The following is a 24,090-nucleotide window of genomic DNA, read 5'->3' on the forward strand; positions in this document are numbered from 1 at the left end:
TGTGAACACCGCCGCCTTACACTAGATACAGAGTGAGTCCCCTCATAGCCCCCTGCATACAGTATGAGCCCCCACATAACGCTGCATATACAATATAACATAGTAGCATAGTTTTTAAGGTTGAAGGAAGACTAAGTTCATCTAGTTCAATCCATAGCCTAACATGTTGATCCAGAGGAAGTAAAAAAAAAACATGTGGCAAACACTAAGCTCCACATTGGGGAAAAAAATTCCTTCCTGACTCCACATATGGCAATCAGACTAGTTGACTAGTTCCCTAGATCAACACCCTATCAATGAATCTAGTATATATAACCTGTAATATTATATTTTTCAAGAAAGGCATCCAGGCCCTTCTTAAATTTTAGTAGTGAATCACTTGACGCGCCCCCCAGGGCCGTGGGGCACTCGGCAGCCGGGCCTCTGGTTGCCGAGGGATATCACGGTGGCTGGCCCGGTCCGTGACCCAGGGCGGTCAGTGCAAAAGGGGTTTATTTTGGGAAAGTTCGTGACGCCACCTGTGGTGTCTGGTGAGGATAACCAGCACTGCAACAGTCCTCTGAGGCAGATGTTAGGGCGCTTGTGATGGAACGGCTCCCCACAGGTGGAGCAGGCCTCAGGGCAGTGAAGTGATGGAGGGTGGGTTGCGCTGGGCGTTGTAGTGAAGGGGGAACAATGGCGCCGATGAAAGAATGGACAGAGGCAGTACAGTGCAGTCATCCGAGATTTTACTCACAGTTCGTAAGACAGCCACAGGTGCACTGTACAGGTAAAGGCCTCCCGCGTCGCGCTGCATTCACCGGGCAGGGGTTCAATCCTTCCTCAGGCAGCTTGGGAATACCTGGCAGAACCCCACTTTCTTGTGTTCCTATTTTGACCGTCTTCACACTAGGTCCTTCTCCCTCCTGCCCTGCACTGCCCACTCTCAGTCCTGTTCGGGTACTCTGAAGTCCCTCCTGCCCGTCGGAGTTACACAGACTTGCTTGACCCTCAGGGGACTAGAATGCGGCTACGATCCCTCTGTCTTCTGACAGATGCGGGGCGTACGGGTGCCGTCCTGCATGCGCAGTACCCCCTAGGATCCTTTCTTAGAAAGGAGCCTACTCCCTGCTCCCCTCCTGGGCCTCCTGACTTGGCCCTACTTGTGGAACAGATCTCCTAATGAGATTCTGAACTGTCCCGAGCTGTTCTTCTGAACTGCTCCCACTGACTGAACTACTTAACTGCTCTGCCACCCTAAGATGGCTTCCCTATATATACTTGACGCGCCCCCTGGGCCAGTGTTGTTGGGGATACCCGGAGCCGGATCAGATGGGGGTTGTAGTCTCCGAGTGGCTGTGACCCGGTCCGTGCCCAGGGTGTCAAGCTCAGTGTGTGGCAGTCCTTACTGATGTTACTAAAGTTCTTTATGTCGACTACGCCACCCGTTGAATTGCGGTCACTACGGCCGCCGCTGCAGCAGGGTCCACTGAGGCTGATGATGTGAGTGCAGCTTAGGTGGTATAACCCCCAACGGGAGGGGTATAGCCTCAGGGGGTCAGGTGCAGAGGATGGTGGTTGTGGAAGTGCAGTGAAGATGGTAATGAGAGTCAGAGTCGGGTTGTGCAGTTCAGGGTTCTTTACTTACTGCTGTTCTTGTACCGGTCACTCCGGCCTTGAGTGACCACCCGAGCCGCGCTGCGTCCACCAGGTCCTGGACTCGGCCAACCCCCAAGTAGTTCTGGAGCGTGGTTCTGAGCTCCCTTTCTGTCCTGTCCTCGTCTCTGGCCTTCCCCACCAGGGATCCACCTAAGTCCGGCTCCCTCGGGCCTCTTGTTGGTGAACCCTTGTTTCTGGGTTCCCTGACCCTATTCGTGGTCTGCCTTCCGGGTGGATATAGTGGGTGGCCGTGGCAGATTCTGCCCACGGCCTCCGGTTCCTGGCTAAGGTGTGCTGTAGCCTCTGCCAGCTTGGGATCCGGTACCCTGTTGCCAACTCTTCACCCTCTGGTCTAATTTGGGCTCTTGGAGTTCCTTCTTTCTCCCCCTCTGGGTCTTTCTTTCTCCTCTCTCACTCTTGGCCTTGGGGCTGCTCTGCTCCTCTGCTTTCCTCCACTGCTCTGCAAAAGACTGACAGACTGACCAGCCTTCTGCAAAAGACTCCTCTGCAAAGACCCTGATCTAAGATGGTGCCCACCTTATATACTCCCTCTATGTGTGAGCCCAGGTGACCAGCACCCAATGAGCTCCTAACTTTACCCAGGCTGCTCCCCCTATCTGCCCCTACACTACTGGGATGTTCCACCCCCCTCCCACTCCAGCCAGGAACAGACTCTGTCGTACCTGCACATTTCTCTAGTGGGAGTACCATCGGTCTGTTCCTCGGAAATGGGATGTGTGTAGTGCATGCAGCTAACTGAGCTCAGTTCCACACTCCATCCTTACCCGGGAGTGGAATACCACACCTCTGGCTTGAGGTGCAATACCCCTGTAGCAGCCGAATCCTCAGGGTGCTACATTCCCCCCTGGTAAATCACAGCACGTCCTCGGGCTGTAAGATATAAACAACATCCAAAACATACAATTTTTTTTTTTTTCATAAACAACATAATAGACTATCATATAAAACTTTTCATAAAAACTTTCTTGTCTCTGGTACCTCCGGTCACGGTGCAACTTGTGACCGGGTAAAGTGCGACAGTCTCTCTTGGAAAAACAACAGTTTACTATAAAACCGGTAGGGGGCGCCTTAGGAAGCGCAACTATATACAAGGGGATATGGCCGCTCTCAGTCCTCGGCCAGGTATTAGGAACTAGGGACACACGGGCATCAGTTCAATTGGCTGGTCCCAACGGGGACTATATTTTAACTAGAACAGTTCTTATACCCTGACGGGTAACTATGTACAGTCTCTCTCTACCGTACTTCAACGACGGCGTCCTCCTGCTCCTTCTTGTTGGTTGGTTTCAGTTTCAGACCCGTCCGGGTCCTCTTGCTCCTCCTCACACCGCAGCTCCTCCTCCGTCAGGCGATGCACATGGAGGGCGTAGGGTCCTTTGGCACACTTGTGCCGGGTGAAGGTGACCTCGTCCCCTACATACAGGTCACGACCTCTGTGTCCCTCCGGCAGATGGCTTTCTACGTCTCTGTGGGTCACAAAGAAGTCGCCGGGGGTATGATGGTCTCTGATAAAGCCCCATCCGTGCTGCATGTTGAATTTTATCACAGTCCCGGTGGAAGGGGGACCATGAGCTGCACGGGGATTCCTCCTGGTCCGGCTCTTCTGCTCCGCGCTCCTTATCTGCGCTTGTTGTTCCCGGACCCGCCTCTCTCTCCGCTCCCTCTCGAAGACCTCGAGCTGCTGCCGGCAGCACTCTGCACGCTCCGCTGCGGCTGCCCGAGTCTCCTGAGTGAACCCCATTAGGTCTTCTCCGGTGGGATCCCACTCAAACTGGGTCTCTTCTAGAGGGGGCGAGATCCTCTTTATGGGCTTTGGAGCCGGGATCAGGGGTTCGCACATGGCCCTTGCTTTTTGCAGCTCCAGCTGGATGTATTCCTGGGGCCATACGAAGGGCTGCCCATCCGGGCACGTATGTTGGGCGAACAGGTCCTCACCCAGGTGCGGTACTTTAGGTGTTATGGGCGCCGTGGTGGTAGCGGCGCCCGGGTTTACCAGGCCTTGCGACCAGGCCTGGGGCACCTTGAAAGTAAAGGGCACCGTAAGAACGGCGGCGCCCTGTGTTACTTGGCCCTGCGACCAGGCCGGGGGCTCCGCGGAGGTAGGGGGCGCTGTTGGTATTGCGTCGCCCGGGGGTACTAGGCCTTGCGACCAGGCCGATGGTACTTCCTGCTTGGCCACGCTCGGGGTCGAGGCGTGTGACGTCACAGGGGTCGCGGCTTCCGTTTGAGGCCTAGTCTGCGGCGGTGACGTTGCAGCGACGGGCACGGCAGGGGGTACTTCGGGCTCTGCGACGGGGAGCTGGGGCAGGCACGCGGTTTCCCGGCTCGGGGTAGTGACGTCCCCTTTACCTGCCTCCATTCATTTGGCTCCCTTCTCGGCGCCGTCTCCGGCCTTCAGTCCTCCTGCGCCATCCTCAGAGGCGGTCTGTCTCCTCGTCTCGGGTGGCGTGCTCCGCTGACGAGTCTCGGTCTGCTGGGCCATCTCTCGGCTCCACTCCGCCAACGTCTCTCGTTGCACCCGGGCCAACCTCTGTGCGAGGCCCTCCAGCGCGGTCTGTGCACACTCCCGGTCTCGGGGGAGCTGTGTTAGGATCTCCAGCAGGCCTTCTGGAGTGGCGACCTGCAACAGGCTCCTGACCACTGGGTCGGTGCTGCCTGGAGTGGCGGCCCGCATCAGGCTCCTGACCACTGGGTCGGTGCTGCCTGGCTCTCCCTCCATCTCCGGGTATGCTCTCTCTGGACTCTCTTCCAGACGTCTTGTCTCCGGGTGCGCTCTCTCCAGACTGCTCCAGGCTGCACCCATCTTCGTTCTCTTCTTCTGTCTCCGCCCACATCGAGGGTGGTCCCTGGGCAACTTTGTGATTGTCAGTTCCAGGGGCAGTTCTCTCACGCTGATAGACACTTCCAGCATCACAGTCTCTGTTGGTGGGCGCGGTTTCCGCTTTTGGCGCCATTCTTCGACCTGGCCCACGATGGGAGGTGGCCTTTTGCCACCCTCTGGCACGCCCATAATGGCGTCCACTCTTCCAAGGCGGGAAATCTTCGGAAATGGCGGGAATCGTCTCCCAGTGGCGGGAAACTCCATGGATGGCGGGAAAAAGCTGCAAATGGCGGACAACCGGCGGGAAACGACATGTGATGGGGTCCGATGGCGGGGACCCTCCGGAACCGGCAGGAGACTTCTTTTTGAGGTAACGGTGTACTTTTCTTCAGGCACGCAGTACCCGGTGGTTGTGGGCACGTAATCCTGCCGACTACGCCAAAGTTGACGCGCCCCCTGGGCCAGTGTTGTTGGGGATACCCGGAGCCGGATCAGATGGGGGTTGTAGTCTCCGAGTGGCTGTGACCCGGTCCGTGCCCAGGGTGTCAAGCTCAGTGTGTGGCAGTCCTTACTGATGTTACTAAAGTTCTTTATGTCGACTACGCCACCCGTTGAATTGCGGTCACTACGGCCGCCGCTGCAGCAGGGTCCACTGAGGCTGATGATGTGAGTGCAGCTTAGGTGGTATAACCCCCAACGGGAGGGGTATAGCCTCAGGGGGTCAGGTGCAGAGGATGGTGGTTGTGGAAGTGCAGTGAAGATGGTAATGAGAGTCAGAGTCGGGTTGTGCAGTTCAGGGTTCTTTACTTACTGCTGTTCTTGTACCGGTCACTCCGGCCTTGAGTGACCACCCGAGCCGCGCTGCGTCCACCAGGTCCTGGACTCGGCCAACCCCCAAGTAGTTCTGGAGCGTGGTTCTGAGCTCCCTTTCTGTCCTGTCCTCGTCTCTGGCCTTCCCCACCAGGGATCCACCTAAGTCCGGCTCCCTCGGGCCTCTTGTTGGTGAACCCTTGTTTCTGGGTTCCCTGACCCTATTCGTGGTCTGCCTTCTGGGTGGATATAGTGGGTGGCCGTGGCAGATTCTGCCCACGGCCTCCGGTTCCTGGCTAAGGTGTGCTGTAGCCTCTGCCAGCTTGGGATCCGGTACCCTGTTGCCAACTCTTCACCCTCTGGTCTAATTTGGGCTCTTGGAGTTCCTTCTTTCTCCCCCTCTGGGTCTTTCTTTCTCCTCTCTCACTCTTGGCCTTGGGGCTGCTCTGCTCCTCTGCTTTCCTCCACTGCTCTGCAAAAGACTGACAGACTGACCAGCCTTCTGCAAAAGACTCCTCTGCAAAGACCCTGATCTAAGATGGTGCCCACCTTATATACTCCCTCTATGTGTGAGCCCAGGTGACCAGCACCCAATGAGCTCCTAACTTTACCCAGGCTGCTCCCCCTATCTGCCCCTACACTACTGGGATGTTCCACCCCCCTCCCACTCCAGCCAGGAACAGACTCTGTCGTACCTGCACATTTCTCTAGTGGGAGTACCATCGGTCTGTTCCTCGGAAATGGGATGTGTGTAGTGCATGCAGCTAACTGAGCTCAGTTCCACACTCCATCCTTACCCGGGAGTGGAATACCACACCTCTGGCTTGAGGTGCAATACCCCTGTAGCAGCCGAATCCTCAGGGTGCTACATACTCCTATCAAAGTGCTCCCTCTAACTACTTCCTCCACCCACACCCACTACTGGTTCCCCCTACCTTTGGGTTCCCCCCACTCCAGCCAGGGTCAGGGCTCAGCAGCTGCGCTCTGCATGTTGCCCCTCCTGCCGGCCTGGAGCAGTGTAGTGTTGGATGCAGGTGTTTGGGGTTCCGTGCAGCACTCCCACCTTACCTGAGAGAAGGGAGACACCACAGTACCTCTGTGGCGACTGAACCCTCAGGGGCGCCACACACTCATTACAACATCATGCGGCAGAGAGTTCCACAGTCTCACTGCTCTTACAGTAAAAAATCCGCGTCTGTGATTTTGATTAAACCTTTTTTCTTCCAGACGTAGAAGATGCCCCCTTGTCCCCGTCTCAGGCCTCAGAGTAAAAGGATCAGTAGAAAGGTTTTTGTACTGTCCCCTCATATATTCGTACATAGTAATAGGATCACCCCTAAGCCTTCATTTTTCCAAACTAAATAACCCCAAGTGTAATAACCTGTCTTGGCATTGCAGACCCCACAGTCCTCTAATAACCTTGGTCGCTCTTCTCTGCACCCGCTCTAGTTCAGCTATGTCTTTCTTATACACCGGAGACCAGAACTGTACACTGTATTCTAAGTGTGGTCGCACTAGTGACTTGTATAGAGGTTAAATTATGCTCTCCTCATTAGCATCTATGCCTCTTTTAATGAATCCCATTATTTTATTTGTCTTTGCAGCAGCTGCCTGACACTGGCCACCAAACGTGAGCCTGTCGTCCACCAATACACCCAGGTCTTTTTCAGTGACAGTTTTGCCCAGTGTTTTACAATTAAGCATATAATTATACATGTATGTATTTATGTATAAACCTTTTGTGTGGAACCGTATCAAAAGCTTTTGAAAAGTCCATATACACAACATCCACTGCATTTCCTTGGTCCAGTCCAGAACTTACATCTTCATAAAAGCTGATCAGATTAGTTTGACAGAAACGGTCCCTCATAAACCCATGTTGATATTGGGTCATGAGGTTATTCTTCTTCAGATACTCTAGTATAGCATCTCTTAGAAAACACTCCAGGATTTTACCCACAGTAGAGGTTAAGCTTACTGGCCTATAATTTACAAGTTCAGTTTTTGTTCCCTTTTTGAATATTGGCACCACATTTGCTATACACCAGTCTTGCGGTACAGTCCCTGTTATTATGGAATCTTTAAAGAATAAAAATAATGGTCTATCTATGACTTTACTTAATTCCTGCAGTACTCACAGGCCCTGGGATTTGTCTACTTTAGTGATTTTTAGACGCTGCCGTACTTCCTGCTGGGTTAAGCAAGTGACATTTAATGGAGAATTTTTGTTATCAATGATCATGTTTTCTGTCATGCGATTTTCTTGTGTAAATACTGTTGAAAAAAAATCATTTAGCATATTGTCTTTTTCCTCATCCTTATCCACCATTTCACCCAGACAATTTTTAAGGGGGCCAACACTATCATTTTTTAGTTTCTTACTATTTATTTAGTTAAAGAATATTTTGGGATTATTTTTACTTTCTCTGGCAATGAGTCTTTCTGTCACAATCTTTGCTGCCTTGATTTGTTTTTTACAGAATTTATTTAATTTTCTGTATTTATTTAATGCCTCATCACTACCTACTTGCTTTAGTTCTCTAAATGCTTTCTTTTTGTCACTTATTGCGCCCCTTACAGCTCTAGTTAGCCATAGTGGTTTCCTCCTATTTCTAGAATGTTTATTCCCATAGGGTATATATTGTGCACAGGTCCTATTCAGGATGCTAATAAATGTCTCCCATTTGCTTTGTGTAGTTTTATGTCTCAGGAAATCGTCCCAGTTTATTGCACTAAGATCATCTCTCAACCTTTGGAAATTTGCCTTCCTGAAGTTTAGTGTCCTTGTAACCCCTCTACTACACATCTTATTAAAGGATACATGAAAGATTATTATTCTGTGATCGCTATTACCCAAGTGACCCCCAACTCGTATATTTGATATGCGGTCTGGCCTGTTGGTTAATGTTAGGTCTAGCAGTGCCCACCTTCTTGTTGGGTCCTGAACCAGTTGTGAAAGGTAATTGTCTCTCATAGTTGTCAAAAACTTATTGCCTTTGCTGAAACTACAGGTTTCTGTTCCCCAATGTATTTCAGGGTCGTTAAAGTCCCCCATAATAATGACTTCTCCTTGAGTCGCTGCTTCATCTATTTGCTTTATGAGGATATTCTCCGCTGCTTCCATTATTTTTGGAGACTTATAACAAACCCCTATCAGTAATTTATTATCTTTTCCCACTCCCCTTATCTCCACTCACAGGGTCTCTACATTTTCATTAGATTCATATATATTCTCACGCAAGATGGGTTTTAAGAATGATTTTACATATAAACACAAATTCTCCCCTCGCTTGTTTGTACGGTCATTTCTGAACAGACTATAGCCCTGTAAATTAACTGCCCTGTCATGGCTCTCCTCCAGCCATGTCTCAGATATCCCCACCTTGTCATAATTATTTTCCAACAAAATGAATTCTAATTCCTCAATTTTGTTGGTGAGCCTTCTGGCATTAGTGTACATGCATTTTATGTATCTCTCTGTACCTCTATTCATTCTTACTATATTGACTGTTCTATCCCCACCCCCAATTTCTTTATTTGTGCCCAGGTCACTATCTGCACTGTCTTCCCCACCAATAAAATGAATATCCTCCCCCCAATCCTAAGTTTAAACACTCCTCCAACCTTCTAGCCATTTTCTCCCCCAGCACAGCTGCACCCTCCCCATTGAGGTGCAGCCCGTCCCTAGCGTAGAACCTGTAGCCAACTGAGAAGTCGGCCCAGTTCTCCATGAACCCAAACCCCTCCTTCCTACACCAATTCCTGAGCCACTTATTTATCTCCCTAATCTCCCATTACCTCTCTGGCGTGGCACGTGGTACAGGCAGTATTTCAGAGAATACTAACTTGGAGGTCCTTGCTTTCAGCTTGCAGCCTAATTCGCTGAAATCATCTTTAAGGACCTTCCACCTACCTCTAACTTTGTCATTTGTGCCAATGTGCACCATGACCGCTGGGTCCTCACCAGCCCCTCCCAGTACCCTATCAGCAATGTGTCGGACTCGAGCGCCAGGTAGGTAGCACACTGTTCGACGATTCCTGTCTTTGTGACAGATTGCCCTATCTGTTCCCCTAATAATTGAGTCCCCCACTACCAGAACCTGCCTGGCCTGCCCTGCTCTCCTATTTCCCCCCTTACTGGAGCTGACTCTCCTCCGACTTTCAGAGAACATGCCTTGCTGCAGCAGTGCTACCCCTGTACTGACACCCCCCTCATCTGCCAACTTTGCAAACTTATTGGGGTGTGCCAGATCAGGACTAGCCTCCCTGGCACTCTTCCCTCTACCCCTCCTTCTAACTGTTACCCAGCTAGCTGCCACACTGTCCTGCAGCTCCATACTACTACCCTCCCCCACATCTACCCCAGAGAGCAGCTGCTCATTGAGCAGCAGACTCCTTTACATTGTCTATGGATCTCAGTGTTGCCAGTTGCTCATTTAGATCCAGTACCTGGGCTTCCAAAAGCGCAACGTGCAAACATCTCGCACAGCAGTATGCACCCCCGACCAGCTGTTCAAGGATTGCATACATGTGGCAAGATGTACACTGGATAGCATTGTCAATAATGGAGCTCATTTCCTAATGGAGATTGCACTAGACAGAAATGTTAAGTAAAAAGAAATGTAAAGAATTAATAAAATACAGACAGATATTATAGTATATAGTATAGTATAAGACCCACATAGCTCCCTGTATACAGCATGAGCCCCCATTTAGCCTCCTATATACAGTATGAGCCCGCACATAGCTCCCTATATACAGTATGAGCCTCTATATAGCCTCCTACATACAGAATGAGCACGCACATAGCACATGAGTCCGCACATACTCACACCCCCCCCTCCCAAGAAGAAGCAAGTCGCAAAGCGCGCTCGTCATGGTTCCCTCATCTGCCAGGTCATATGATTATTTATTTTCATCTTCTATTCTGGTTACTGATATTGTATTTTAATTATTCATCTTTAATAGTGTTGAGCCACCCCCGTAGTGTTCGAGTTCGGTTCGGTTCGTCGAACACCCGTGTGTTCGCCGAACTGTTCGTCGAACTGTTCGTCGAACACCTTCGAACACCGTTAAAACCAATGGCAGGCAAACAAAAACGCATAGAAACACATAGAAAACACGTTCAAAGGTGTCCAAAAGCTGACAAACTGCTCAGAAGACACAACTAACACATGGAAAAGTGACAAGTACATATAGTCATGCGAAAAGAAAAGAGGTGGAGGAGTAAAAGGAGGGGGAGACACAGATATAGGCATGTCATGCCCTTCTAAAATCCAAAAAGTGAGAAGCCGACACGTTCAGTCCGCTCCTGCCCGTGCTACCTCCGTGTCGCCGGGTTTGTGCCAGAGCCGCGGTGAACCCTGACAGCCAGCCCCCCTCTCCCAATACTGGTGCCTGTCCGCTGGTGGGTCGAGCGAGCCCCCCTGTGGTGGAGGCAGCTCTAAGCTTTTTAATTTAAATTGTCTCTCTAATTTGAATAAATACACTTTAAATCCATTTACAAGGATCTATTGGAGGGCAAGTCTCATGCCAGCAGCCGCGTAATTCCAGCTCCAGTAGCGTCCACTAAAGCTGCTGCAGTTAAAAAGCTTTTATAAGGATCGAGCTCGGCTGTCCACCGCAAGGCATCCTACTGCCAGTTCGAGCCCCTATGCCTTGGGGTGCCTCCTGATGCTCTTCACTGAGTATCCCGTGGTCCCGAAGCATTTCCTTTGAAAAAATGAAGTGTCTAAACTACAGGTGGTGTAGCTTGCTTAACAGCCGGGATAATCCGCTGACTAGCAGACCCTGCTACTAGGCACAAAGTATTTCCTGGGCTAGATGCAGTTAAAAATTTGTAATTAGATACTCTCGTTGGATGCTGAGAAAGCATTCCATAGAGTCTCCTGGCACGCCATATATGATTCTCTTAAAAAGCTTGGGGTAGGGGTCTAGGGGACCCTTTTATAGCCAAAATCACGGCCCTGTATCGCAATACGTCACCTAGGCTGAAGATAAATGGAACTGTAGCACCCTGAGGGCTCGGTTGCTACAGAGGTATTGCACCTCACCCAGAGGTGTGATATCTCACTCTCAGGTAAGGATGTAGTGTGGATCAGGACCCGACACCTGCATGCATTACACCACATTGCCGTGGGGCAGGGCGACCAATATGCCCCTGAGATGGGCACGACAGTCCCTGTCCCTGGCTGAAGTGGGGGGAGGGAACACTGAGGAAGGGGAACCCTGTAGTGCAGGAGCAGGGAGGAAGCAGTTCCTGGGTGCATTGAGAAGGGAGTATAAAAGGTGGGCACCATCTTAGTTCAGTGCAGAGAAGTCTGAGCAGAAGTGGCAGGGAGCAGGGGCTCTGCATGAGCTCTGCTCCGGAGGCGGGCCTAGTAACAGAGGCCTAGGCCTGGAAGAGGGAGAAGGAAGGAAGAGGAGCGGAGAAGGCTCCAGGAACGAGGAACGAAGGGATCTCAGGGGTGCGGACGGGCGAGTCGCCACCGCACGCCCGAATCCACCTGCGTGGAGGGGTCAGGCCAAAGGGGGAGACCGGTCCCCGAAACTAGTGGAGGCAGGAAACGACCCTCAGCTAGAAACAGGAGGCTGTGACATTTTATGTGGCGCAGCCCCTCGCTACACCCGCTAGGAAGGCACCACATAGGGTCAGGGAAACTGGCGCCAAGTTTACCAAGAGGAGGCCCGAGGCAGCCGGACAGAAGGGTTGGTAAGAAAGGCCAGACAAAGGACACACAAAGGGGGTCCTGTGAAGCACTCCAAAGTTATCTGGGAGTTGTCTGAGCCCCTCACCTGGTGAGCACAGTACGACGTGGACAGCCGTTACCTGCAGACGTGGTCTGGATAATAAGAACTGTGAGTAAAGGCCCTGGACTGCATCACTGACTCCGTGTCATTACTGCTGCTGCCCTGCACCATCACCCCCATCCTCCGCATACACTGCCCTGAGGCTATACTCCTCCCATGGGGAGTTATGCTGCGCTCTGCTGCACCCACAACACCAGCCTCAGCGGTCTGCCCTGGAGCGGCGGTTCACTCTGACCGCAATCCACGGGTGGCGTAGTCGGACATTTAAACATCAAAACCACATAAATAGTTCCGCCACTGGTTTGACCGCCCTGAGCCACGGAACCGGGTTGCCGCCACGGAGACTACAACCACCAGCATCCACCAAAAAGGGTCCGGCTCCGGGTGTCCCAAGGCCCAGGGGGCGCGTCAGAACATTTTCATCACCTTTCACAATCACCAATGGGACAAGGCAGGGATGTTCTCTGTCCCCTCTCTTATACATCCTAGTGACGGAGCACCTGCTCTCATCAATTCGCCATAACCCCAATATTAGGTGGATTGAGGTGGGAGGCACCGAGTACAAGTGCTCTCTATTTGCTGATGATGTCCTAGTATATATCACTCAATCACATATATCCATCCATGCTGTTATGGCTGAAATAGATCACTTTGTTACATGGTCAAATTTTAAAATCAATGCAGCGAAGTCTGAGGCCCTCGATGTCTCCCTCCCGAAATCCATATAGGATTCCATCCAGTCCAACTTTCCCTTTGCCTGGCCCTCACAGGGTATCAAATACTTAGGAATTCCTATTCATAGAGACCTCTCCCATCTATGTTATCTTAATTTTGGGCCCTTTATTGAACAACTCCATACAGACCACGGTTGGCAAGTTAGAACTGTAAGATTCACTACGTGAACCACTGGTGTTTTGTGGAAAAGCACATGTACACTGTGTTCCAAATTATTATGCAAAAAGTGTTTAGGAGTGATAAGGGAAGAATTTGTTTGTTTGTCAGTTAAACTCATTGATGGTGATGTGTGTCAGGGCTCTTTATATCACTGTAAGCAATTGCAGACACCTGTGCTAATTAGTTTGGCAGGTGTGTCCAATGAAAGGCAAGACTACTTAAGAAGGCTGTCTCACATTATTAAGCAGCCTACATTTTCTGCCAAAATGGGAAAGAAAAAGGATGTGTCGGCTGCTGAGAAGCAACAAATTGTGGAGTGTTTAGGTCAAGGCATGACTACAATCAACATTGTGCGATGATCAGGATGAAGTGTCTTGGCAATCAAGAAGTATGTAGCTGATTCACAGTACACACGTGTGCGTGCTGATAAGGGCAAATTGAGGACTCTTTCCTACAGGCAATTACGTCAGGTTGAAAGAGCAGCGGCAAAAAAGCCTTGTCATAGCAGCAGACAAGTTTTTGAAGCTGCTTGTGCCTCCAACGTCCCCCGAACAACAAGATGCAGGGTCCTTCAGAGGTTTGCAGCTGTGCATACGCCATCCTGTCGACCTCCTCTATCCACTTCACACAAGCAGAAACGGCTCCAGTGGGCCAAACATTACATGAAGACTGATTTCAAAACTGTTTTGTTCACGGATGAGTGCCGTGCAGCGCTCGATGGTCCAGATGGATGGAGTGGAGGATGGCTGGTTGATGGACACCCCACGCAAACACGGCTACAGCGCCAACAAGGAGGAGGTGGAGTAATGTTTTGGGCTGGAATCATGGGGAGAGAGATTGTCGGCCCCTTTAGGATCCCTGAAGGCGCTAAAGATGAACTCCATAATGTATGTGGATTTTCTCAAACAGCACTTCCTGCCATGGTTCAAGAAGAAGAACCGTGTATTTCACAGCAAGATCATTTTTCTGCATGATAATGCACCATCTCATGCTGCACATAAAACATCTGCATCTTTGGCTGATATGGGCATAAAAGGGGACAAACTTATGGTGTGACCCCCATGCTCCCCTGACCTGTACCCCATTCAGAAGATTTGGAGCATCATTAAAAGGAGTGTCTATGATGGCGGGAGGCAGTTCACATCTAAGCAACAGCTCTGGGAGGGTATTCTGTCCTCATGCAAAACAATTGAAGCAGAAACCATCCAAAACCTGACAAATTCAATGGACGAGAGAGTTCAGAAGCTCCTTTCGAACAAGGGGTCCTATGTGAAAATGTAACATCACCTAGAATAAAGTTTTGAGTTGAAAACTGTTTGATTTCAGTTTCTAACAACCTGCTAATGCTTATAATTTCAAAAATGACCATTTTTTTGGTCTTTATTAAAATGAAAAGGTTGATCGAAAAGTTTGGGGGATCTAAGAGTGTGGCAACCCAGTAGTCATGATTACTTCGAATTCTGACAATATGAGGGTCATGCTGCAGGTAGTGCAGCAAGAAGGCACTTATGTGTCTTGCGCATCTCGGAGCCCCAAAATTATTTTCCGGGCTAGATGCAGCTAAAAAATATTATTAATTTTAAATCTGGTGAAGCTTTAGTATAGATGGCCTAATAGGATCAGTGCTGCACACTGCTACAAAGCCCAAATTATTTTCCAGTCAAGATACAGATAAACATGATTAGTAATTTTAAATCTGGTGGAGCTTATTATAGATGGCCTAATAGAATCAGTGCTGCACACTGCTACAAAGCCCAAATTATTTTCCAGCCAAGATACAGATAAACATGATTAGTAATTTGAAAGCTTAAAACGGTTGGTAGGGTGATTTTAACCAATCATCAAGCTTTCACTCTCCCCAGGATGACACAGGGGTAGAAAAGTCATTTCGGATCCATGATTTGTTCATCTTTATGAACGTGAGTCTGTCTACATTATCAGTGGAGAGCCGCGTGCGCTTATCTGTCAGCACACCACCAGCAGCGCTGAACACACGTTCAGACAGAACGCTGGCTGCGGGGCATGACAAGATCTCCAAGGCGTAAGTGGCTAGCTCCGGCCATTTATCCAGATTGGAAGCCCAAAAAGAGCAAGGGTCCAGTGACACAGTCGTGGCTTCAATGTTTACTTGGAGATACTCCTGTACCATCGTCTCTAGGCGTTGACTATATGTCAGACTTCTTGTCTCCTGTGGCCTTGCAAAAGATGGGCTAAAAAAGTGGTGAAATGATTCCGCAAAATTGATGTTACCAGCAGATACTGTGGTTCTGTTACGGTTTGAGTGCTGAACACTTGACGGTCCCACGGTTGGCAAGTTGGAACTGTGAGATTCACTACGTGCACCACTGGTATTTTGTGGAAAAGCACATGTAAGATTCTGCAACAGTCTCTGCTGATACTCCTGCATGCGTGCATCCCTTTCTATGGCAGGAATAATTTCTGCAAATTTACTTTTGTACCGGGGATCTAACAGTGTGGCAACCCAGTAGTCAGGATTATTTCTAATTCTCACAATTCGAGGGTCATGTTGCAGGTAGTGCAGCAAGAAGGCACTCATGTGTGTTGCGCATCCAGGAGCACCAAGTCCCTGTTGTGTTGGTGGCGAGGTAACAATCATGCTTCCTTCCTCTGTCCTCTCCCCCCAACCTCGCACAACAGAAATGTGATCAAGGTCTCCCTCATCTGATGAGTCTTCCATCAGTTCGTCCTCCACTTCTTCCTGGGCTCCTGCACCTTCCTCACTAGTTTGGCTGCTACCATGCGCCCTGGTAAAACCATCTCCCCCACCCTCACATGCCTGCCGCCTTGGTGCTGCCGACCGTCTGGACCTTGCAGATGTTAGCCCTTCCGCATACAACTCCTCCTCCTCTACTTCCTCCACCTCCTCTTGTGCCACCACCTGACTCCGAATTCTGTTTAACATGTGCTCCAGCATGTAAATCACCGGAATAGTCATGCTGATAATGGCATCGTCAGCACTAAACATCTTCGTCGCCATTTCAAAACTGTGCAGAAGGGTGCATAGGTCCCTGATCTGAGACCACTCCTCCAGCGTGATTTGCCCCACCTCTGGATCTCGTTGGCCCAGGCTATACGTCAGAACGTATTGCACCAGGGCTTGTCGGTGCTGCCACAGTCGCTGCAACATGTGCAGAGTTGAATTCCACCGGGTAGGCACATCGCATTTTAGCCGGTGAAGTGGCAGGCCCAACGACGAAAGTGAGCACACAGCGACCGTGCCCTCTGCAGAAGGCCATCTAGTCTGGGATAGTGGGCTAAAAATTGCTGGACAACCAGGTTCAACACGTGAGCCATACAAGGCACGTGTGTGACATTGCCCCGGCGAAGGGCCGCACCCAGGTTTGCAGCATTGTCGCACACGGCCTTCCCTGGTTTCAGGTCCAGTGGAGACAACCATTCATGAAATTGGTTCTCCAGAGCTGACCACAACTCCTCAGCTGTGTGACTCACATTTCCCAGACATTTCAATGTAAAAACCGCCTGATGACGTTGAGCCCTACTGCCAGCATAGTAAGGAGGTGTGCAGGATCCCTTCTGCGCAGTTAGAAAGCTTGTGGCATGACCAGACAGGCTTTGGGTGCAGGTGGAAGACCGAGAGGAGGTTGAGGAGGCAGAAGCAGTGGAGGAACTTTGACATAAAGAGGATTGACGCACAACTCGTGGGGACGGCAAGACTTGGACAGCAGCCCCTTGTCCTGCTGTCACCATAGTTACCCAGTGCCCAGTCGGCGACATGTAACGCCCCTGTCCATGCCTACTCGTCCAAGTGTCTGTGGTGAAATGCACCCTGTCACACACAGAGTTTCTCAAAGAAGCGGTGATGTTGTGTGCGACATGCTGGTGGAGCGCACGCACACCTTTCTTTGAGAAGTAGTGCCGACTGGGCATCTGGTACTGGGGCACTGCGACGGACATAAGGTCTCGAAAATCCTCTGTGTCCACCAGGCGGAAAGGCAGCATTTCTGTAGCCAAGAACTTGCAGATGGTGAAATTCAACCTCTTAGCTTTCTCATGGCTAGGAGGAAATGGTCTTTTACTTGTCCACATCTGAGGGACCGAGGGCTGGCTATTGTGCTTAGACGGGGTTGATAAGGGTGTCCCCGGCAAACTGCCGGTCTGTGAGGAAGATGCAGGCGGACATGTTAGGTTGCCTTGATCCAAAGGTGGTGCTATCGATGTCGGACAGCGCTCAACACCAGCTGGTGTTACCACCTCCAAAGAAAATGATGACCTGCCAATCACGCTGGCTGTTGCGGGTAAAGAGGTGGCAGGTCTGCGCCCCAAAACAGGTGTGACTGCTGTCCCCCCAGTCACAGAGGATGAAGAGGCCGCGGATGCACAAGATATGGCAGACGGTGGTTGGCCCGGCCGGCTAGGCCGCACTGTAGCACACTGAGCTTCCCACTGCAACTTATGCTTCATGTCCATGTGCCGGTTCATGCATGAAGTTCTCAAACTATGTATTTTTTGGCCTCTACTTAGCTTTTGCTGACAAATGTTACAGATAACACGAGTTGGGTCATCTTTATCGATCTGAAAAAATGCCCAGGCTATGAAAGGCTTAGCACCCATGCGACCTGAAGAGCCACCATGACTTGTGGTGAGAGGCAGAGTTGTGTTTGAGGATGCAGTTGTTGACGTGCTTCCAGTACTACGTCTCTGTCCAGGAAGGCACAACCTGACCTCGTCGTCACTAGCATCTTCCTCCACCTCCTCTGCTGACCTCATCTCTTGGCTGACTGTGGGTTGACAGTAAGTGGGATCTCCAACCTCATCATCATCACCCTGTGCGTTATCACACCCGTCGTCCTCAGAGCCAACCTGTTCCTGCCCTGACAAAAAACTAAAGTTGTCGCTCCAATCAGGTATTTGAGTCTTATCATCGTCTTCCTCATTGTCTCCACCAACAGGAGTTACAGTTTGGGAATGAGGGTCTACATTATGGTCAGAACCTTCTGCGTCTGGTCCTGGATCCGACTCATAAAGATTCTGGGCATCAGTGCAGATCATTTCCTCGTCTGGATTCACAGAAGCGCTGGAGTCGACCTCTGATTCCCAGGCTATAGTATGAGTAAACAGCTCTGCAGACTCAACCATCTGTTCTACCTCATACTCAGACGGGCAGCTGGAGATTTGGGAGCTGTGAGAAGCAAGTGCGATTGGGGTGACACCTTTGAGGACTGGAGTATTTGTGATGTTGAAGTTGATGTGGAGGAGAGCCCACTTAAAGGAGCACTTGATATCCGTTGAAGCACCTGCTGTTTTTGTGCCTCATCTGGAATTTGTAGCGATTGGCGTGGCCGTAAGAAAGGGATCTTATCACATTGTCCGCTAAAAGAAGTAGACATTTTAGTTTGGCTGGAAGATGGTCTTTCTTCTGCAGATGTTACTGTTGCTTTAACACCTACCCCACGGACACAACCTTTTTTCCCGTTCCCAACACGCCTATTCCCCTTTCCACCAGCAGCAGGCCTTTTTCCACTCATTTTGGTGGTTAACTAATTAACAACTCTGGAGTTGTTTGCACAAAAAAACAATGGATGGGAACCGAGCAGAGCTGAGTGGCCAAACTGTGGTATTAGGCCAAAACTATTGGCCAGGTTAGATGCAGAAAAAAATTATATTCAATTTGCAACCTGATGGAGGTCAGTATAGATGGACTAATAGAGAAAGTCCCACACACTGCTAGAAGGCCAAATATTTTTTCAGAGCTAGATGCAGAAAAAAATATATTCAGTTTGCAACCTGATGGAGGTCTGTATAGATGGATTAATAGAACAAGTCCCACACACAGCTAGAAGCCCAATATTTTTTCAGAGGCAGATGCAGAAAAAAAATATATTCAGTTTGCAACCTGATGGAGGTCAGTATAGATGGACTAATACAACAAGTCCCACACACAGCTAGAAGCCCAATATTTTTTCAGAGGTAGATGCAGAAAAAAATATATTCAGTTTGCAACCTGATGGAGGTCTGTATAGATGGATTAATAGAACAAGTCCCACACACAGCTAGAAGCCCAATATTTTTTCAGAGGTAGATGCAGAAAAAAATATATTCAGTTTGCAACCTGATGGAGGTCAGTATAGATGGACTAATACAACAAGTCCTACACACAGCTAGAAGCCCAATATTTTTTCAGAGGTAGATGCAGAAAAAATATATTCAGTTTGCAACCTGATGGAGGTCTGTATAGATGGACTAATACAACAAGTCCCACACACAGCTAGAAGCCCAATATTTTTTCAGAGGTAGATGCAGAAAAAAATTTATTCAGTTTGCAACCTGATGGAGGTCAGTATAGATGGACTAATACAACAAGTCCCACACACAGCTAGAAGCCCAATATTTTTTCAGAGGTAGATGCAGAAAAAAATATATTCAGTTTGCAACCTGATGGAGGTCTGTATAGATGGATTAATAGAACAAGTCCCACACACAGCTAGAAGCCCAATATTTTTTCAGAGGTAGATGAAGAAAAAAATATATGCAGTTTGCAACCTGATGGAGGTCAGTATAGATGGACTAATACAACAAGTCCCACACACAGCTAGAAGCCCAATATTTTTTCAGAGCTAGATGCAGAAAAAAATTATATTCAATTTGCAACCTGATGGAGGTCAGTATAGATGGACTAATAGAATGATGCTATGCCCAAAAGATTTTACTTCACTAGGTGCAGTAAAAAAATTGGTATTCTATACACAGGTGGTATATCTTGCAACACAGATAGGCTACTCCACTGACTAACACACTCTGCAATAGGCCAAAAAGGATTAGCTTTGCTAGATTCAGCCAAATGCTGTGAAAAAAACTTGCACAGCACTGGCACAGACCTGCCTGGCAAAAACTGATAGGAACTGATGTAACCTAGTCCTGAAAAGGACTCCAATTACAATTAGTCTTTACTCCCACAATCTATCTATTTAAGAGCACAGACCTGCCTGATAAAAGTCGTAGGAAATGCTGTAACCTAGTCCTTAAAAGGACTGCAATCACAACTATTCCCTACTCCCAAGCTATCTGTATATTTGTGCGAAAATTGGCTTGAAATTAACAAGGTATAGCGCACACAGCAACAGCGGTGCCGTCTAACACGCAGCTGCAGCAGTGAGAAAATGGTGGCGACGGGGAAAATGGCTTGGTCTTATAGGGCAAGGACATGTGACATACACTGCCAATGACACATGCCCTTGCTTGTGTGAAAAAAAGCACTTCGCTCCGTGTGTGCGCTGCTGATAGGCTGACAGATTGCAACTCCCCACTGCAAATGCGGGAAAGAGAAAAAAAAATGGAGATTTTCATTGTTCCTGCAGAGATCCATCCCCTGCCCCTCCCCCCACCCCGCTGTACACTCAAACTGCGTATTAACATTAATTTTCATCATTACTGAGAAAAAATCCAGTTATAATTTTGGTGCACGAACAGTTATCGAACATAACCTCGAACAGCCGAATTTTTCTCAAATTGTTCGTGTTCGCCGAACGGCTCGAACACCGCCCAAAACAGCTCGAATTTGAGATTGGCGAACAGTTCAAGTAGAACAACGCTCATCTCTAATCTTTAATGAATTTTTGCATTCGTGCATTTGTGGCTTTATGGAGGTGCTAGCACTTTTTGCACTACAGATTGCACTTTATATAAATTGTAGCAGATTTGCACATTAGCTTATATGCACTTTATGTGATTTATACTCTGCACTTGCAGTATCTTCACTTTGATGTGTTACACATTAATTTTCCTGATATCTCACTTTTTTAATTGAATATGGTGTTCTTTCTAAAATTTAATACAATTATGGTTCAATAATTCTTGTTACTTAGAACACTAGCTCCATATGGTGGATATATTATAACATGACTGGCTTTTGTAGGTTTTTTTTGTCTGTTCTAGTTTCTTTCCCTGCTTTTATGCATTTTATTGGAATTTTTAATTGTATGTCAATAAAATAATCTATTTTATTCTACTGGCGTTAATCTTCCTATTCTTTGTAGGTTTAATATATACAGTATGAGTTTGCACATAGCTACCTATATACAGTATGAGCCTCCATATAGCCTTCTGTATACAGAATGATCCCGCACATAGCTCCCTAGATATAGTATGATATGAGCCCCCATATAGCCTCCTATGTACAGTATGAACCCCATACAGGGCAGCCATCAGGGCATTACTTTCCTTACTGGCATATGGGGCCGTTCTTCTGCTCACCGAGCCCCAGCAGCAGGATCCTGCCCGTGCATTGACTGAACATGCATCCTCGGACGCACGTTAAGTTAAAAATCTATTACCCTGTGGGAAGAAACAGCAATAGTTAAAAGCCGCCGGCCAATCACAGGCTGGGACCTGACGTCACGTGCCGTGCGCCGCTGGACCACAGCCAGGTAAGGAGAAACTTTATTTATTTTTGTACTGAAAGCGCAATATGGGGTCAGATGAGCCAGGATCATTTGGCAGGATGGAGACAGATGGGGAAGGATCATGGAGCAGGATGGAGACAGATGAGGCAGGATCATGGGTCAGGAAGTAGACAGATGGGGCAGGAACATAGGGCAGGATGGAGACAGATGGGGCAGGATCGTGGGGCAGGATGGAGACAGATGGGGCAGGATCATAGGGCAGGATGGAGACAGATGGGGCAGGATCATGGGACAGGATGGAGACGGAGCAGGATGGGAGACAGATGGGGCGGGATCATGAGGCAGGACGGAGATAGATGGGGTAGGATCATTGGGCAGGATGGAGACAGATGGGGCAGGATCATGGGGCAGGATGGAGACAGATGGGGCAGGATCATGGGGCAGGAAGGAAACAGATGGGGCAGGATCATGGGGCAAGATGGAGACAGATGGAGCAGGATCTTGGGGCAGGATGGAGACAGATTGGGCAGGATCATGGTGCAGGATGGAGACAGATGGGGCAGGATGGAGACAGATGGGGCAGGATGGGAGACAGAATGGGGCAGGATCATGGGACAGGATGGAGACAGATGGGGCAGGATGGAGACAGATGGGGCAGGATGGGAGACAGAATGGGGCAGGATCATGGAGCAGGATGAATACAGATGGGGCAGGATCATGGGGCAGGATGGAGACAGATGGAGCAGGATCATGGACACAGATGGGGAAAGGTCATGGGGAGGATGGAGATAGATGGAGCAGGATCATGGAGCAGGATGAAGACAGATGTTGCAGGATCATGGGGCAAGATGGAGACAGATGGGGCAGGATCATGGAGCAGGATGGAGACAGATGTACAGGATCATTGGGCAGGATGGAGACAGATGGGGCAGGATCATGGGGCAGGATAGAGACAGATGGGGCTGGATGGAGACAGATGGGCCAGGATGGAGACAGATTGGGCAGGATCATGGGACAGGATGGAGACAGATGGGGGCAGGATGGAGACAGATGGAGCAGGATGGGAGACAGAATGGGGCAGGATCATGGAGCAAGATGAACACAGATGGGGCAGGATCATGGGGCAGGATGGAGACAGATGGAGCAGGATCATGGACACAGATGGGGAAAGATCATGGGGAGGATAGAGATAGATGAGGCAGGATCATGGAGCAGAATGAAGACAGATTTTACAGGATCATGGGGCAAGATGGAGACAGATGGGGCAGGATCATGGAGCAGGATGGAGACAGATGGTACTGGATCATGGGGCAGGATGGAGACAGATGGGGCAAGATCATGGAGACAGATGGTGCAAGATCATGGGGCAGGATGGAGACAGATGAGGCAGGATCATTGGGCAATATAGAGACAGATGGGGCTGGATGGAGACAGATGGGGCAGGATGGAGATAGATGGGGCAGGATCATGGAGCAGGATGAAGAAACATGGGGCAGAATGGAGACACATGGGTCAGGATGGAGACACATGGGTCAGGATGGAGACAGATGGGGCAGGATGGAGACAGATGGGGAAGTGTCATGGGGCAGGATGGAGACAGATGGGGCAGGAGCATGAAGCAGGATGGAGACAGATGAGGCAGGATGGGAGACACATGAGGCAGGATTCCTAGATACAGAATAAGCCCCATATAGCCTTCTATATACATTATGATCCCGCAAATAGCTCCCTAGATACAGTATGACCCCACACATAGCCCCCTAAATACAGTATGAGCCCGCACATAGCTTCCTAGATACAGTATGAGCCCCCACATACAGTATGAGCCCACACATAGCTCCCTATGTACAGTATGAGCCCGCACTTAGCCTCCTACAATATATACAGTATGAACCCCTATATACCGTATGAGTCCTTACATAGCCCCCTATATATAGTATGAGCCACCACATAACTCCCTATATACAGTATGAACTCCCCACATAGCAACCTAAATAAAGTACGAGCCCTCACATAGCCCATATATATAGGAACACATCCCATGCACATATTAATTAAAATAAAACAACACATACTCACCTCGCTCCCGTTCCACCGATGCTCTGCTTCGGTTTCCAAGGCTCCACTTCTGCTTGTTACCAGCGCGTACCTGCTGGCGTGCTGACTGATTACATCATTATACTGCACATTACAGCAGAGGCGACAGGCGCGCCCCTGGAGCTGTGTTGCCACTTTGAATGGTCGACAGAAGAGTTCCGGGAAAGCTTCCTGCCAGTGTACTGGCGGCGCACAAAACATTGTAATGAGGGCAATCTAGCCCTGGGCCCCGGGTGGTAGCCCAGATTGCCCTCATTATAATCCGCCAATGAAGTCGTGTGACTTTGTTCAAAATTGACCCTCCAGCTGCTGTCTAACCTTTTGTTAACCTGTCCCAACATTTTTTTATATTTGTTGTTGCAATCAATTTTAAATGAGTTAATTTTTTCAAATGAAATGGAAAAATGTCTAACTTTCAACTTCTGATATGTGGATTCCAGTTTATTGCATTCTTTTTTCTTTATAATTTATACAGTGGCTAACTTTTTTTAAATTGGGGTTGTATTTGAAATTAAGCATTCTGTCCATTTTTTCTATTTTTCTTCACAGGTTATAAATGTAACAGGGATATCGGTGGGTTTTGGCATGACAGCAGCATGTGATACACTCATGTCCCAG

General features: G+C 49.2%; 1 protein-coding gene across 1 annotated transcript in view; it reads left to right on the forward strand.

The window, feature by feature from the left end:
* Positions 1–24,090, forward strand: part of LOC141246073 (multidrug and toxin extrusion protein 2-like) — a 301,790-nt gene that overhangs the window by 133,740 nt on the left and 143,960 nt on the right. Inside the window, exon 3 of the mRNA XM_073669112.1 lies at positions 24,022–24,090. Within this exon, the coding sequence (XP_073525213.1) occupies positions 24,022–24,090 (69 nt within the window). The remainder of the gene's footprint in view (positions 1–24,021) is intronic.

This window comes from Phyllobates terribilis, unplaced genomic scaffold (genome assembly GCF_046119375.1).
Source record: "Phyllobates terribilis strain yellow unplaced genomic scaffold, ASM4611937v1 Scaffold_2__4_contigs__length_985480577, whole genome shotgun sequence".
Classification (NCBI taxonomy): Eukaryota; Metazoa; Chordata; class Amphibia; order Anura; family Dendrobatidae; genus Phyllobates; species Phyllobates terribilis.